Source organism: Tachypleus tridentatus, chromosome 12 (genome assembly GCF_004210375.1).
Source record: "Tachypleus tridentatus isolate NWPU-2018 chromosome 12, ASM421037v1, whole genome shotgun sequence".
Taxonomy (NCBI): Eukaryota; Metazoa; Arthropoda; class Merostomata; order Xiphosura; family Limulidae; genus Tachypleus; species Tachypleus tridentatus.
This window is the reverse complement of record NC_134836.1, coordinates 105,732,489-105,750,590: the sequence shown is the minus strand read 5'-3', so window position 1 is coordinate 105,750,590 and position 18,102 is coordinate 105,732,489. Positions and strand designations below refer to the sequence as shown.

The window sequence follows — 18,102 nt, the reverse complement described above, 5'->3', positions numbered from 1 at the left end:
TGTGTGAAAAATATTTTTCGTTGTATGTATCTCCATTACGTGTCTGCCTATATAATATGAAACGAATATTTCCTTGACAAAAACATAGCACTACTTGAAACTTTTTAACACTTTTGTCTTGATTCAATATTATTCATTTTATTTATTATACACAATACTTTATACACACAATATTAAATTCATCTCATAAAATCTTATCATGGAATAAAATATGTGATTTAAAAACAATGAAACAATAAGCTCTACGAACTTTTGCTGATTATAGCAATTCATCTTCTCACTTTCAGTTGATCACCTGTCCAAACGTTCAGTGATATAAGATACAGATAACTTGCTTTATTAACAGATAGTCTATGCTAAATAATTTGGATATTAATTTGTGTTCAACACAATAATAGTTATACTATTCATATACTACTCTTCTGTATATCAACGTAAATTTGTGGGCTTACAAGATTAAAAGCTCTCTGTATAGCTTTGCGCTTAAAACAAATATTCGTATACTATATTAGTTCTATTGTTCTGAGTTTATTAGTATTTGATAATACGATTACATAATTTTGGCTTCATAATAATCTTTCATTGTGACAATGAAATAGCCCGAAATATTCCTTATTTTTGTTTAGTGTGACTCACATTCTATAAAATTGCATAATAATCTGACATCCAAATCCCACTACTTTAGAATGTGGAAATTACGTCGGCATCACAACACAGAACATATTTATTGTTGAAAAACCAGTTCCATGAACACGAACTAAGTACTGATTGGTCAAACAAAATTTCTTACTGAGTTATAAAGAACTTCTCACTTGCCTTTCACTTACCAGTGAAATTAGTCGCTATCCTTATGTGATTGCCGAGAAAAAAAGACTCGAAGTTTTATAAATAGAAGAGAAGAAAAGATCCTTCCCTGATTGCATTTTAAGATAAAAAGACAGAAAAATCCTCTTCTGATCTGTGAGTATTCGAATAATAATTAATTGGTAAATAACAAGCATAATAAAATGATTTATTTTGGAAGAAATATAAAGTATGTTTTCTCAAAATATATTACTTATAAATTGTTGTTCGCCTACTTAGTACTACATTAGAATAAACCTCCAGTATTATAATAGATTGAGCAACTATGTACGAATAATGGTTGAGGCCTTTCGATGTAGTAAGGTCAGATATGATGGAACTGATATACCGAAAGGTAACAGTAGATGGAGACTCAAATGTATTTTAATTCACCCTAGCAAAACGTCCGATTAACTGGTCAAGATAAAAATGCAAATATAAATTAAACACCATAAAATATAAAAAGAAAAAAATAATTGGAAAAATATAAAAACAGGTAAAACTAAACAGAATTAAAAGATCAGTGGCCCCAAAAAAATAAAAACATAATTAAGTGTGACAGTGTCACTATCACCAATGGCATTGTCTAACATCAGTGGTAACACGTCTAAAATGGTGCCGTCACTCATGTTTATAATGACAGCCACGACACCAAAATATGGAAAACTGTGGCCAGAGTGCTACAAAGGCCACATTGGCAGATCAGTCACACATAATATAAATAAAAGCATGTGGTCAATACATAGCCTATCTAAGACTTCTACTTATCCTCTAATCCTCACAGAAAGTAGATGGCTAAATTACAACCATATGTTTGATTTGTAAATGTTTATTATAAAGTTTTTTATTCCAAATCGATTGTCAAGTGGTGCAAAGCCGTGACCCTATTATGCAAATATAATTGGCATATAGGACACGCATGGTTGTGATAATACTAGAACAAACTGATTTAATTACAGTGTCAGTAAAATTATTCCTGCGAATACCAACATGACTAGTTATCCATAAAATATGGACAGATATTAATGATAGAAAAAACTGAGCTAGTCATTTTCTAAATCTTCAGCCCCCCAGTGGCTCAGCGGTATGTTTGCGGACTTACAACGCTAAAAACCAGGTTTCGATACCTGTGGTGGGCAGAGCACAGATAGCCCATTGTGTAGCTTTGTGATTAATTCAAACCAACAACTAAATCTTCAAGAGAACAGGATGAAGTCACATTAAATTATTCTAGGACCAATAGCAAGCTAAGTAAATCAGTTAATATGCTGTTTGAAAACGATCCAAGGCGCGTACGTGTGTATTTTCTTATAGCAAAGTCACATCGAACTATATGCTAAGTCCACCAATCCAAGGCAAGAAAACAACTCAACAGTGAACATAAAATTGTAGAGAGGATCCTGTGAGAAACCACTGGGCCACAACATATCATGGCAAACCCCAAAGAGTCACTTGATTTTGAACCATCCAATAAACTGGAACAGAAAAATAGTTCAAAAAATGTTTGGCAAAGAGAAGACGATACTTCCAATCGAGAGTGTCTATCTTCCTCACGTAACTCAAGGAAAGCTCTCAAGTGAAGATGGTAATGAATCAGAGCATGATATGCTATCATCAAACCCAGCAATAGCATTTATTTACAAAGCCATTTCAGCCAGCTGATATTGAATATGAAGGAGAAAATGACTGGCAGATCATCTATCTTAAAGAGCGCAGCCTACCAAGGAAGGTGCACACAACCCAAAGTGGGATGCTATGGTAAGGATGAAAGCTTAGTAGCATATGCAGAAAATGTTGCAAAGATCTCAGGTGAAGAGAAGTGTCACAGGATTCAGTGTACAGATTATGGACTGGTGAAGTGCAGAAAGTTCCATAGTTTAGCTTGCATCATATGAAGTCATGATAGGTCTTGCACACAGAATATCAATCTGCTCTTCAAGAGGTGGAAGAGAGGATGCAAAGGATGTTTATTTCTTTTATACACTTGACATGAATCTGCTCAATGTGAAGAATAAAAGTCAGTCTCTTGTTAAACAGAAGTTCCAAGAACTTAGTGTCAAAAGTACGAAAAGCACAATACCTAGATAGAGTTCAGAATCGGAGTGTAAATCCTGTGGGTGAAAGTGAAATTTTGTTTTGATCCACACTAACAAGCAAGTGTGTGAAGCTGTTTGAAGCTGCCACTCAATAAACTTCATGTTCAATAACCAACAAAAAAATGTGGAAGTCATTGCCATAGAGGCTGCTTCAATAGTAAGAAGAAATTGTTTAGTGATAGAATTGATTTTATTAATGAAAAGTGTGACACTCAAGATACATCCCAGTTCCTATGTGGAGACTTAAGATAGGACAAAGAGTACGAATGAAAATGGTTAGTTGAACCTTCTGAATCTTTCTAATTGTTCTAAGTAAGTATTTTTGCTAAATATAGTGTCGAATGTTGAGACTGCTATAGTGTGGGTGTATGTATATATATACACTTTATTACCACATTCTACTTGATTATACTGGCTAATTCATTGTCGTTTCTTATTTGGTTATTTCTTCTTAGTCTCTAGGTAGGACAGTAGTGAGTTTAAAGATTTATAACACTATAACAGTAATACACAATTCAAGCTCCTACTGTGGCTTTGCTCTAAAAATAAAAAGTCAAACAAAGTCCTTATTAATTTGCTGTTACTTCCTCTATGTTTATCACTTCTTATTTAATTATTTAACTTATAACTAAGCGGGAAGTAATAACTACGTAGAAAATTATAATCAGTTCGAAAATATTACTACTACAGTGGTATGTCATAGCTCTACAGACAACATATTAAAAACCACAACACGTATGTTTACGATATGTGGCGAATTTCTGACTTTTTGGCAATGTGATTTTGAACAAATAAAACGATTGCCACATAAAAGCAAAAAAGATATTAAATGACATGTTTTTTATACTATAAATGGTAGTTTTAGTTAAAGCAAATATTGAATGTCCACATTTTATATATACTAAAAAAATACACTTATTATTTAAGCTATTTTATCTCCAGAAATCAATACAAAGTTCCCTCTATCATCCAAGATGGGATAAAATGGTCTTTATAACAATAGCAATTTAAAATGCTGTTGTAATTCTTAACTTCATGTATTGCTTCCAGACAGGATCGTGAAGACCATGAACCTTGCTTAAGTTGCACATTATTTGAGGCAGCGTTTCTCAACCAGTTTTATATAACATGAACAAAATAAAATTTCAAGCCTAACTTACGTTAACAGCTTAAATTTGATTTTAAACTCGACCAAAGGATGACACAATCTTGTCATAACGTCGTACACTTTAATATAGGTTTTATCCTACCTAGTCAAGCCGTTTCCAAACTTTTACATTAACAGCTCTCAAAGAAAATATCGGTGCAGTAGGAGCTTCCATTTTTTTCTTTTTCGTCAACTGCTCCTACCAAGATAAATCGATTCTGTACAAATTTAGGTGCTTACTTATGATCAAAGATTTTAATATATCAGACATTAAAGCCTCGCTTAGATCATTCACATTCGTCCGCCAGATTGTTTGTGCTTGTGTACACGTGAATAATAGTTATATATAATCCACTCTAGATGACAGCATGGCAGAACTACTAACGTACTTGAATTACCATTTTAACAAAGGAAATCGGAATGTCTTACCTCCCTTGCTCCTACACTTTGAGTTGTGGGAAATTTGTCAGATATATGCTCTAGACTGATCTCATTGTTTATTGAATAAGTTTGTTAGAATAGAAGTTGCAGTGTTGGACAATAATGCATAGTAATCATGGTTATGGCTGTAAGACTACTTGTTTGACATTGTTTAAATACGATGAACATCTTAATATAATTTTCTTTTGTTATTTTTAGAGGGAAAATGTTCTTTATCAGCAAAATTGTCTTCTTGCACTTATACTAATGTTAATGCTTTTATATAACCACATTATGTGTATGTTAGTATATTTTGCGTGTATCCATGCATGATATAGTTAGCATGAAAATACAGACATTGTGGATACCTATATCTAGTGGCTACCCAGTGGCACAGTGGTATGTCTGCAGACTCACACTGCTAGAAACCGGGTTTCGATACCCGTGGTAGGCAGAGCAAAGATAGTCCATTGTGTAGCTTTGTTCTTAATTCAAACCAACAACAGCAACAACCTATATATAGTGAGAGGACCTCCTGCAAGGGTCTGTCTTTTCAGTACAGCTTCTCTGGAATCTGAAGGTCCATCCACGTATTTGCCGTTCGTGGCGACCCGTGAAGAGGATGAGAGGATTTTGTTTCTTGAGGAGTCCAACACATCACTTTGGCCTTGAATTCCTGTAAAGTGATGGCCTTTGGATGGCCACCCTAGGATCAATCACCTGATCCTATTGGGCTATGGTCAAACAAGTACCAGTGTTAGCCATTGTTAATAGGTGTGGTGGACATTATTTCTAACAGTGGTGTTTTGGTATAATGCTCAAAATCTTTGAGCAATAATACAGTGTCTTTATTTGTCATTGCAGTGTGTCCACTCATAGCACCTCATGGTGCGTGTGGTCAGTGAACACTGAATTTTTCTTTATTTATTCTGGATACCCCAATTCTTGAAAAATAAAATAGTAAAACAGCAGCTTGTAGTTAATTGATCACCAGAGATGACTACAGTTAACACCACTATCAGATTCGTTACCTCGATTTATAATCCTTTATTCCTTATCTGACAAATCCTTAGGGCAAATATCTCTCTTTTTTCAAACAGAAGAGATTAGTGGGTCTTCCTGTCTGTCCCAAGTCCATCAAGAAGCAATGTTTTGGGGATAGCTTGGTAGAAACGTCTAACCCAAAAAACAGTGAACTCTCCTAAATTCTAAGGCTGTTGGGAATGTACCTTTTGAGGTTACTTTCCATGCTACTTGGAAATTCTCCCAAAGAGTGATGGTTGAGAGGAATTTGAATTACATCCCCGAGTTGGAGATCCTCGCTGGTTTCTCCAGCCAAGGCATTTGTGCTGTGTGATGTATCTTCGCACGAAAGGATGAAATTATGCTAGATACCATTGTTTTAATTTTGATGTTTACATTGCCACTATCAAGAAAGGCTACTTGAACTGTAAGGTATGGCCAAATATTCCCAACAATCTGCGTTCTTTCAAACATCAGCTGAGCAGTCTTTTAAAGGTATCATGTCGTGGTTCTTTGACGTGTTCTCATTTTGGTAGTAGAGACCATGACTTCTATGAGTGCGGAATGAAACCTCACTGTGTTAATTGTGTATTTCCCATCTAGAGTAATTTTGTTCTTGCTCTAAGTGGGTAGAGGAGAAAGAGGAACGATGTTTCAAAACTGTGAAGAACATTTCTACAACTATAGTCACTCATTTGCACTAGTGGAACTCACATGTGCTCTTCTTTGGTCTGGCAATACTTTAGTAACACCTGATCATGTTCACTATGAGATACAGTTCCATCGCACTTGCCATTATTCTGATTGGTTTTATAGTTGAATGTGGCAGTAAAATGTTTTTCGTGATGTTTGGCAAGAGGCTACTTCTTCACTTTCTCTAATACTGGGAAGGTTCTCAAGATTCCGTCTAACTATCGTCCAATTGCTTTGATGAGTTGTTTGTGTAAGGTCTTAGAGGAGATGGTTAATTTTCATCTTGTTTGATTTGAAAAATCAAACAACCTTCTCTTATCCACTTTGCTGTAAATTCCAGCAACAGCACTTTACTATTTACCAACTTATTTGACTTTAAACATCTGTCATGGAAGAGTTCCTCAAGTGAAAACATCTTATTTCCACATTATTTGACCTTCAGAAGGCTTACGACACTATGTGGAGGTACGTCATTTAACGATACCTCCACTCATATTGGTTGCGTGGCCATTTGCCCACTTTTATCCAGAATTTTTAATGGACCAGTAATTCCAAGTTCATTTACACACGATGCTTTCCTGTTCGTTTCCACAAAAACTTGGCCATTTCAATTCTATTTAACTTTTACCTGCTTTTTCTAACTATATTTGGTTTTTAGCTTGTTCATTTTTAGATTTTTGACGATCTTACGTTTACGTTTTTTTACTGATTGTTTGGCATAGATAGTTTAGTTACTCAGAGTCAAGTAAACGCCAACCAATCAATGAACAATACAAAATATGACCATTAAACATATTTGCGTGACGAAAGGAATATATAAGAGACAGCATCAAGTCAGTCATACTTACCATTTACAATGTTACTATTAATTTAATAGTGAGGTTAATTACTGCTTTTATAACGTACTTTCAATTAAAAATACATAGTGTTTTCAGCAGAAGAAAGCCAGAGTGTGTATCTGAATAGCGTGCTAGATTTCATTGTTAATAGTAACTATGCGCATTATGGATAGAGCCTCACTTGCCAAGTACGATGTCAGAGAGTGTCGCATCTATGTTGACCCCAGAAAATAACGTTAATGATGATGATGATGTCAGAGACTTCAGAGATGATTATGTCAAAGCTCCACAAAGTGTCACTAATGGGTGTCGATAATGTCATCAGAAATGATGGCATCATAGTTCCATAAAATGGAATCAGAGAACGTGTTTCTAAGGGCGCTTTGCAAGGCTGTCATTGCAATAGAAATTGTCCAGAAGTATTTTTCTTTTTCAATTTGTGGAAATAGAAAAAGTGGGGTTGGGTTAGTTTCTTTTATTTATCTGAATATTTCTTATACACGTCCTACTACATATTTTAGTCATTAAAGCCTTCTACAAAGATAAAAATGATGATGCACATTCTGTATTAAACTTTCGGACATTACTTATGGAAAGACCTGATATAATAAGGTAAATTTAATCACTAAGTAAACTCAAAACGAAATTAATAGTGTCTAATTTTAGAAAACTTATATATAGAATGTACATCATTATATCTGTCTTGGTAGAAAGCTTTAATGACTAAAATATGTAGTAGAACCTGTATAAAAATGTTCAAACAAATAAAATAAATTAACCCAACTCCACTTTTTCAGATTATTAATCAGATAAGCCCTTATGAAGATGAATGTTTCTGAGGAGCATATTAGGCATATAATACTTTATGAATTTAAGAAGGCAATAGTACAGCAGAAACTCCACGAAACATTTAAGGTTTTTATGGTGTGGAGTCTCTAAATTAGAGAAAATGTCGAAGGCTGTATCAAAAGTTCAGATCAGATGACTACAGCTCAAGTGATGCGCCACATTCAGGTCGTCCTGTTGAGTTTAATGATGACTTGCTGCTGACTGTAAATTATGAAGATTGTGCTGTAACAGTTGAAGAACTAGCACAGAAGGTGTTGTGTTACATTAAGATAGTGCACGTCCCCATACAGCAAGGATCACATCTGCAAAGTTTGAAAAGCTAGACTGGGAAAACTTTCACATTCTCCTTGTTCACCAGACCTTGCCCCATCTGATTATCATCTGTTTCGAGGTTTGCAGAACTATCTTGATGGAAAAGAACTTGGAACACATGAAGTTGTCAAAAACTGCTCTCTCTACATTCTTTTAACAATGTAACATACATTATCGATTAAATAATATTAAAAGCGTTTGAAATCCTTTATCTTTTTCTGTACCTGAAATCAGACATTACCTAAGGGATGACCTGATAATTCACGGATTTTACAGTAAATAAGAGTTGTTTTGTTTGATCACATATTCGTCAAGGATGTAATAATTCTCAAATACATAATTTTAATGGTATATAATGCTTTAGTATTTAAATCAACATTTGAGAATGTAACTTGAAGATCAGGTTAAAAGAAAACCAGAAACCCCCTTTCAAAGTCCACGAGCAGAAGAATAAAAACAATATTCTTCTATGACTCTCTTAAGGTAGCCAAATGCCTCGTCATCTAATTAGTGACGCGCATGAATGGATTAACGAGATTCCCACTGTCCCTATCTATTATCTAGCGAAACCACAGCCAGGGGAACGGGCTTGGAGAAATATGAAAGAAGACATTAAGAGAAGAAACCATCCTATAGTTAACAACTACCTAGACACATTACTATATGCCTTTGATTGTTACTTCCCCCATACAATCCTCATATTATGCAACTATTTTGCATAAACTATTCCATTCTTTTTATATTTATTCTTTTTTTTTCTAACCCCATATAAACAATCTGTAAGTTCTCGTGGATTGGTATTATATGAATAAGTACCTACTATCAATTCCAGAACCGAATTAAATGCATTATTAAATTTTTAAATGCTAAAACTTTCTTTACTTGAAAAGTAATGTACTTCACAATAATCGCACCAGTCCTTGAAATGCTGTATCTCTTCTTTAAAAAAAATTTAACTTGTTGTAAAAGATATACATTCTAATTAAATTTAGTTAGTTTATATAGGACAGTAGTGTTACTAATACATTTAACTTACTTCTGAAAAGTTTTGTCATACCTAAAGCGTTTTTATTGATATTGAACAAAACAGCTGTTTTTTGGTTGTTTTTTTTACATACTAGTTATATAGTTTTAGTTTCTATATTTAAGCATACTTTTCACCGTTAAAATACTGAAAAACACTTATTTATCTTCATTTTATCCATATCACTTTGACTTTTACCGTACTTAACAAAATATTTCACTTATGTTCTTTTTTATAGTTTTTCTATAAGATGAAGATGCTATCGTTACCAAGGGTAATTTTACTTTTGGTAGACAGTGTTTCACAGGATTTTACTATATCTGTGTTTCGCTTTCATAAGTCAATGACAGAACTGTTATAACATATATCAGATTTATTGCCCATGATTTGTATTAAACTGTTATTATAACAAACAAAATATTTTAACTAGTTTTTAGTATCGTGACAAAGACGCTTATTTAGTTCTCTATATATTTAGAAATACAGTTTCACTTTATAAGCATATAATGTTCTCTCTGTCAACCCTCTGTGTGTGATTTCATTTCTGTACAACTAAATATAATAAACGAATGACTCAGTTTTTATATTCACTAATATTTAAAATAACAACACTTACTACTGACTTCATATTCTGTTCTGCTGAATGAGACCTTTCACCATATATTTCAGAACGGCTGGTAGGGGAATTAACACTTTTACTCATAAGGAGAGAACAACGTTTCGACCTTCCTAGGTCATCTTCGGGTTAAGAAAAAGTGTTTGAACGTGACCGTTGACGAACGGTCTTAGGGACGAGAGTATAAACGGGTACCGATTTAAACCAATATAAAGGAACACCTTTATACCTATACCAATTAATAACCTAACATCCACCTGCAACGCCCCCTACAATCCGATACTTATACTCTAGTCCCTAAGACATACCATGTAAAATACCTTGTTGGTTATAATAACTGTTTCATATAAATAATGAGTAATAAAAACTGATATATGTAGTTACATTCTCTCATTGAATTGTAAAATACTAGATGTGTTAAAATCCCACAACACATTGTCTGTATAAAGTAACAATACCCTTAGTAATGATAACATATACAGTCCATAGAAACACAAAAAAATACGTGAATATTTTGGCAAAGACAGTAAGAATTATAGTGCTATAGACAGAATTAAAATAAACTAGTAAAGTATATGATATTTAATCTTGTGGTGGTTTTCTATTAAAATTTTCCATAGTCACCTTTTAGGGTCTTAGCAGATCCAATCAGCTCTCAGTAGCACAGCAATATGTGTTCGGATTTAGCGAACTAGAAACCGGGTTTCGATATCTAGGGTGGGCAGAGTACAGATAGCCAATTAACAGTTTCTTAGTTAAAAACTCACTTAAAGTGTATAAATAATAATAAACTATTATTTTGTAAATAGAAAACACAAACACTCAAAATATTTTCCTTTATAAATGAAAATTTAATATTAGAGCTATTCTTTTTTATATCATCTAAACTAAGTGTAACAATTTAACGCAAATTAGCCCAATACTGAAACTACTGTACATTCATCCATCTTTTAGCACCAATGTTTCTGAATATTTGGGATCCGTAAAGCCCCACAAGACTAATACAGGATTATATTAATGTCATTTTCAAGGGAAAAATTGTAAAAACATATGCTTAAACATAAAAAAAATAAAACTACAATTAGTATGTTACAACAAAAACGACCTTGTTGTTTAATATATATAAAAACCGTTAAATATGAAAATCTTTTCAGCAGTAAGTTAAATGTTTCAGAAACATTATCATCCTATTGAAACACAAGTAAATTAAAAAAACCAAAAGACTTGTTGAAACCTATGTGGTGTTCCACAAAAATATAGAAACAAGTTTGTAAAATGTACACAATTAAATGTAAGTTGAATTTTATATGCACTTCTCTAAACCAGTGGTCAATGCTAGTTGAATTCTATATGCACTTCTCTAAACTAGTGGTCCCTGCTAGTTGAATTCTGTATGCACTTATTTAAACTAGTGGTCCCTGCTAGTTAAATTATATATCCACTTCTCTGAACCAGTGGTCCACGTTAGTTGAATTCTATATCCACTTCTCTAAACCAGTGGTCCCTGCTAGTTGAATTCTATATGCACTTCTCTAAACCAGTGGTCCATGCTAGTTGAATTCTATATGCACTTCTCTAAACTAGTGGTCCCTGCTAGTTGAATTCTGTATGCATTTATTTAAACTAGTGGTCCCTGCTAGTTGAATTCTGTATGCATTTATTTAAACTAGTGGTCCCTGCTAGTTGAATTCTATATACAATTCTTTAAACTAGTAATCTCTGCTAGTTAAATTCTATGTGCACTTCTCTAAACCAGTGGTCAATGCTAGTTGAATTCTATATGCACTTCTCTAAACCAGTGGTCAATGCTAGTTGAATTCTATATGCACTTCTCTAAACTAGTGGTCCCTGCTAGTTGAATTCTATATGCACTTCTCTAAACTAGTGGTCCCTGCTAGTTGAATTCTATATCCACTTCTCTGAACCAGTGGTCCACGTTAGTTGAATTCTATATCCACTTCTCTAAACCAGTGGTCCCTGCTAGTTGAATTATATGCACTCTAAACCAGTGGTCCATGCTAGTTGAATTCTATATGCACTTCTCTAAACTAGTGGTCCTTGCTAGTTGAATTCTGTATGCATTTATTTAAACTAGTGGTCCCTGCTAGTTGAATTCTATATACAATTCTTTAAACTAGTAATCTCTGCTAGTTAAATTCTGTGTGCACTTCTCTAAACCAGTGGTCCCTGCTAGTTGAATTCTATATGCACTTCTCTAAATCAGTGGCCCCTGCTACCATTTTTCAGTTTCTTTTTGCGTAGGTATTGCATTACATTCAAAACTTAATCAAACCACTTCATTTTCAATACGTGCTAATAAAATTAACATTATAATGTACGTTATAATTTGATATTTTATGTTATCTAGTGAAATTCTCGACTTCAGAAGAATTTCAGTGTTAACCAAGTAAACTAGTAGTTTACGCAAACTGCGTATTTGACCAACTTATCATGTGGTACCAAAGTCCACGAGCTGTTTTGTCTAGGAAACAGGTATAAATTTAACAACACTTAAAGGTGTTTTGCATAACTTCTATAATATGCCTTGAGATCTGTAAAATACGTGTTATAAGTGGAAAAAGTGAACATACTCTTTAGAAAAAGATTGGGTTACACTATACAAAACCAATGGTTAATTGAGACACATATTTTCTCATGGAATAAATGTAAATGTTGTTATTATTCTTGATTGGCTATAGCATTTATGATGGTTTCGTTCCTAAATATGCTACAGTTAGAAAGACGATAAAATTATATTTAAGTGTTATTATTATATTTTAGTTAATTGTGAATTATTTATGTTTTAAAAATCGTTTAACTTGTTGTCGCCTGCAATGAATAATCAAGATGGCATAATTTGCCTGTGCAATACGTTAGTTTAATAAGTGTCTGTGTGGACGTCACCATATAATAATAATAAAGCCCCGTGAGGACCAGTTTACATATCTGGCATAAATGATAAAAAGCAAGGAATTGGAAAAGAAAATTAAAAATAAATTATAAGTGAAAAGATAAAGACGAGAAATTACACATATTAAACAATGGGACTTTTACGAAGAGCTAAAAGTTATGTAAATATTCCCACTACTTAATTTTAAACATTTCATTGCAGTGTGTGTTGATGGAACTATGACCTCATCGTCTCTGGTGACATCATCGTTGCCCTCTGGCGACAATGTGTGGAACTATGACGTTATCATGTCTGATGTTTATAACATCATCGTCACTGGTGTCGTTATCATCTCTAGCCACATCCCCATTGCCTGAGGTCGACACATGTGCGGTGCCCTCTGGCGGCGTGCCTGGCAAGTGGGGCCGTAACTACTATGGTATATACCTGCTTCGTATAATCAAATTTGAATACTATTTAGAGTAAAAGTAATATAATGTTGTTTTAATCAAAAATATAATTTGAGTTTCCTTTTGCTCTCTTATATAGCTACTTAACTTAATTATTTTCAGATACATTTGCATATTTGGTAAAAGAGAACAATGCAAAAAATGTGATAATCTGATGACATCATCCCTCAATCAAATACAATATTGAGAAGCAATTATAACTTTGAAAACTGTGCATGTGTAACTACTCAAAGCGTTTCCATTTCAGTCATTTGACAGTAATGCACAGGAACATTTATATTTAAAAACTGTATATGAATGTAAATAAGTACATATAACATTACTGGGAAAATGACAAGATAATTTCAAAATGTTTTGTGGAAAGGAGCTTGTTAAATATTCTAATGATATAATTTTCACTCTACCGTTTTACTGGTAAAAAAATAAAAGGAAAAATCTTAAAACCTCTAAGACATCAAAATGTAGTTTTAGATATACGTGACTATAGCTTTGGATATTCTCTTATTGTTGATCTTCCTACTATTGGAATATCTCAAACTTTCAACCATGGGCATTAACCATAGTTGATATATGTCTCATAACGCATCAAAATAATTCTTGTTTCATGTTTCGGTTTCATTACAAGTAACTTCAAGACATGTAATATTGATAACAGAGAACTGATCTAAGCAACTGTGTTGTAGAAGAAACACAGCTGAAAGTAAGAACTTTGATTCTTGAAACTACATATTTTCATCGTTTGCATTTCGAAATGGACAAACAAAATGTTAAAATAAGCAAATTTTCCCATAGTATTTATCTTTAGAGTGTGCTTTGAAGGTTAATAATAATATGATTTGTTATCTCTGGGAAGAGATTATGGAGTAATGTATTTCATATTTAATTTTCGAAAAATAATGATAAAGGGAACAATAAGCTACGACATCCATTGTTTCACCACATCTTCATATTAAGAACAATCTTAAGTCTGTAATGTATGAAGCCTGCAAGTTGATTATATACACAAAACCATAATTTCATGTTAAAGACAACCTTACTCGTAAATAATTGCCTGATTTTATCGTACTTATTAAAGACGGTTTCTCTCATACCAGCATTCCAACTTAATGATATGGAAGCATCGTGATTGAGAATGTCTCCACTTTGAGCTTTTGATATGTAGTGTAAATATTTACTTACCAGCTAGGTTTTAACACACTTTTATATAATTCAGAATGGAACTCAAAACATCACTGTCCCTACTTTGCAGTTTTGTTTCTTCTACAACACAATCATTTGGATCAGTTCTCCATTTTCAATATTTCTTAATGACAATCGCAACTGTCATACTAAAGGTGGCCCGTAAGTCCCTACCCATCCATATGTTATTATGTTATATTCAATTACGCATGTATTATAAATTTGTTTCTTTTTTCAGAGAAATATGGCCGATGTAAGCCCATTTACACTTGAAGAACATAGCGTTGCATAATATTACGCAGCGAGAATGAGGGACAGCGCACAGATACACTGGATACATAAGATATATGGATGGGTAGGGACTTACGGGCCACCCTGTAGTATGTCAACCTAATGATATGAAAACAACGTTTTTGAGTATCTTTACTTTTAACTTCCATGAGGTTTTCATGTTATGTAGTAGAAATATCAATTTTACTATTTCGCAAATAAGTAATAAATGTTATAAGTGAGCAAAAACCGTATGCTGAAATATCTGCGAACAAACGTTAGATTTTAATTTATCATGAACATATCAGCGGCAAGAAACCACTTATTTCTTAATTTGCTGGAGCATTTTATGAATTCTATATAAGTGTAGCAGTATGCATAATAATATTTAAACCACTTTGTGGTTAGATCTAACGGATAATTAACTATAGGGCCAAAAGATTCAATAGGTAAATGCATATTCGATAGGTTTTGTGTTGAATTGAGGAGAGAGATAATAGTGTGAAATACAGTACTGTGCATAAGTGTTAGGACAAAGTCAAGAATCAGATTTCAGGCTACTTTAAAGAACAACGGAAGGAGAATCACTGGTATGACATCAAAATTTTATCCAGCTTCATATTTAATATAACAGAAACTCAGCGAGGCTGCTTGAGTTCAGCAAACAGTTAATATTCTGTGTCTACTTTTTGCTTTAATAAAATTGAAGGTAGTCCTTCAGTCTTTGTTGCAACATATTTAATCAAAGTGTTCTTTGGATTTTTACTCCAAATCTTTCTAATAAACTCCCGTAAAGTTTCCTTGGAAGTAACTTTTGATTTGTTACGTTTTTGATCTATTAATTCCCAGAACTGCTCCATTAGTTTGTTACTGGAGCTCTGTGGATGGCATTGCATCATTTGAATGAATTAGAGCTTCTTCTTTCTTAGCTAAGTGGGTCTGGCATGGCCTAGCGCGTAAGGCGTGCGACTCGTAATCTGCGGGTCGTGGGTTCGCGCCCGCGTCGCGCCAAACATGCTCGCCCTCCCAGCCGTGGGGGCGTTATAATGTGACGGTCAATCCCACTATTCGTTGGTAAAAGAGTAGCCCAAGAGTTGGCGGTGGGTGGTGATGACTAGCTGCCTTCCCTCTAGTCTTACACTGCTAAATTAGGGACGGCTAGCACAGATAGCCCTCGAATAGCTTTGTGCGAAATTCCAAAACTAACTAACTAACTAACTTAGCTAAGTAATTTCTGCATACATTAGAAGAGTGTTTTGGGTTATTATTTTCTTGGTAGTAGAATCCTTTGGTAATTATACGCAAACCCCTGAGTACATCAGGACGGATCAGTATCTGATGGTAGTTGCTCTGATCCATTATTTCATCTACTTTGCAAATATACCCTGTCGCCCAAGCAAAAAAACACCCCAAAATCATCACACTGCCTCGTTCGTGTTTCGTAGTAAGTGCTCTGTACTGTGGTAGGTATCTTTTCCCGATGGACGTACAACCTTTAGGTTGAACTAAATATTTCAAACTTCGACTCATTCGTCCATAATATCCTTTTCAAATCATTAACGTTCAGTTTTGTACTTTATAGCGAATTTTAAACTCTTGAAAATGTTTGGAGATGGAAGTTAAGATTTTTAACAACTTCGTGGTCTTCGTGCTCTAGATCTGGACATTTTTATATCATTTGGCATATTGTCGTTCATATCATGCTTGAGATCAGTGGCAGTCTTCCTTTTGTACCCAAAGTTGCATAACGAAGATACTTAACACACCACTATCATTGACTTTGAACGTCCTGCCTCTTCCTTTCCTATTTTCCAATTTGTCTGTCTTGGTCTCACGGTCTAGGGTGTACTTGACAGTGTTTGGAGAGCATTTCAAGTCTGCACCAATTTATCAGAGAGTCGAACCACCATTACGTAAAGCTTTCATGTGAATTCTCTACTGTACTGACAATTCTTTACGCTTTTCTTTATGAATCTGCATGATAACAAAATATATAATGTTAAACACTGTTTTTTTATCAAGGTTTATTTGATTACTATTATCAAAATTATTTCTTCTGACATGTGCTGATACTATATGCTAGCTTCTTGCTAGCTACTTTCTGTATAGTTAATATAGTGCATGGAACACCATGATAGTTATTTCAGACTCTAAGTTTTATTAGTATTTTCATTCAAGTAGAATCTTTATGGCATGTCTTTGGTTCGAGTATATGGGAATTTTAAAGAATGATAAGTATTCTCACCCTGGCTCATTCAGTTGTCAACAGGAATCATTGAAGCATTATATTAGTGTTAAAATTTACATTCTATAACGGCATGGAAGTATTAACCCAATAAACTGGAAAGAATGGCAAAATATTCTCTTGTCATAACACTTTTGTACAGTACTGTAAAACATAAAATCATCAGAAACAAGAATAAAGCATAACAAATTTGAATTAAAAGACAACAATCTAAATCAAATGAAATTGCATCTCGAAACTTAAAACTGTTTACTAAATAGAATTTAGCTAGGTAAACACACTTCTTATTGCACACTAGCGTAGTAACTGGTCTTGCTTAAGTGAAAATGACTTTACATATCCTTAGTTATTTTGATTAAAACAACCATATTAATCGTTATTTATCACAAAAAAATTCAAAATTATTTCCCTACCTAAGTAAATATTTTGATTAAAGTAAATAAAAATAAGTGTTAAAAAATAAGAATTTACTAAAGCTGTTTTAATCACAGAAAAACTAGTTACCTTGTTTTTTGATTTTTGCATGTGCTTTGCATGATATTTCAAATTTCCAAAACAACATTATCTGGTCCTAATTTCTGTTGTAGGGTTAGGCGTCATTTGAAATGTATTCTGACTTAATTATTGTTACACATAATTAATAATTCATTTATTCTGTTCTCTTTGCAGCACGTTTTTACATAGTTACCATATAGCTGGTCCTTGTGAGTACATTCATAGAGAGTAAAAAATATGGCTGAAGCAAACGTATTTAAATAAAGAAATATGGGTGCATAGTTTGGAGAAACTACTAGCTATTTTCAATTATGGAGAGTTAGAAAGTATTAATACATGTGTAGAATAAAGAAATAGGAAAAACAAGTACAAATGAAAGTTCAAGAAGTTTTAAAATCATTTTAAAACATACATGATCATAGATTTCTAACACATACATGATCACAGATAGAACGATTATGCACAATCTTCATAAAAGAATGTAAATAATATGCCGTCTTCATCTAAAAAAAATCCGATTTTTTCAATTTGAGAACAAGTTATCATCAATTTTGTTATAAATGACAATATTGGTCACTTTGGCCTCAAAACGGCTTCTGAGACCATGGCTAGTCATGTTACTTCCCGCACAAAACTGTATCGAGTTTGAGTATACAGCATATATAGCATAGGCAACAGACCCACACAGAGA

The 18,102-nt window shown here is 33.5% G+C and overlaps 1 protein-coding gene and 1 long non-coding RNA gene across 2 annotated transcripts in view; one reads left to right on the top strand and one right to left on the bottom strand.

The window, feature by feature from the left end:
* Positions 1–825: 825 nt before the first annotated feature.
* LOC143235857 (uncharacterized) lies at positions 826–17,698 on the top strand. Its single transcript, XR_013019402.1, has 3 exons — positions 826–960; positions 12,975–13,191; positions 17,586–17,698. It is a non-coding gene; the product is annotated as an uncharacterized LOC143235857 (long non-coding RNA).
* Positions 17,699–17,867: 169 nt separating this feature from the next.
* Positions 17,868–18,102, bottom strand: part of LOC143235709 (cytochrome P450 4c3-like) — a 34,687-nt gene continuing 34,452 nt past the window's right edge. The window contains exon 10 of the mRNA XM_076473921.1: positions 17,868–17,914. Coding sequence (XP_076330036.1) covers positions 17,868–17,914 — 47 coding nt within the window. The remainder of the gene's footprint in view (positions 17,915–18,102) is intronic.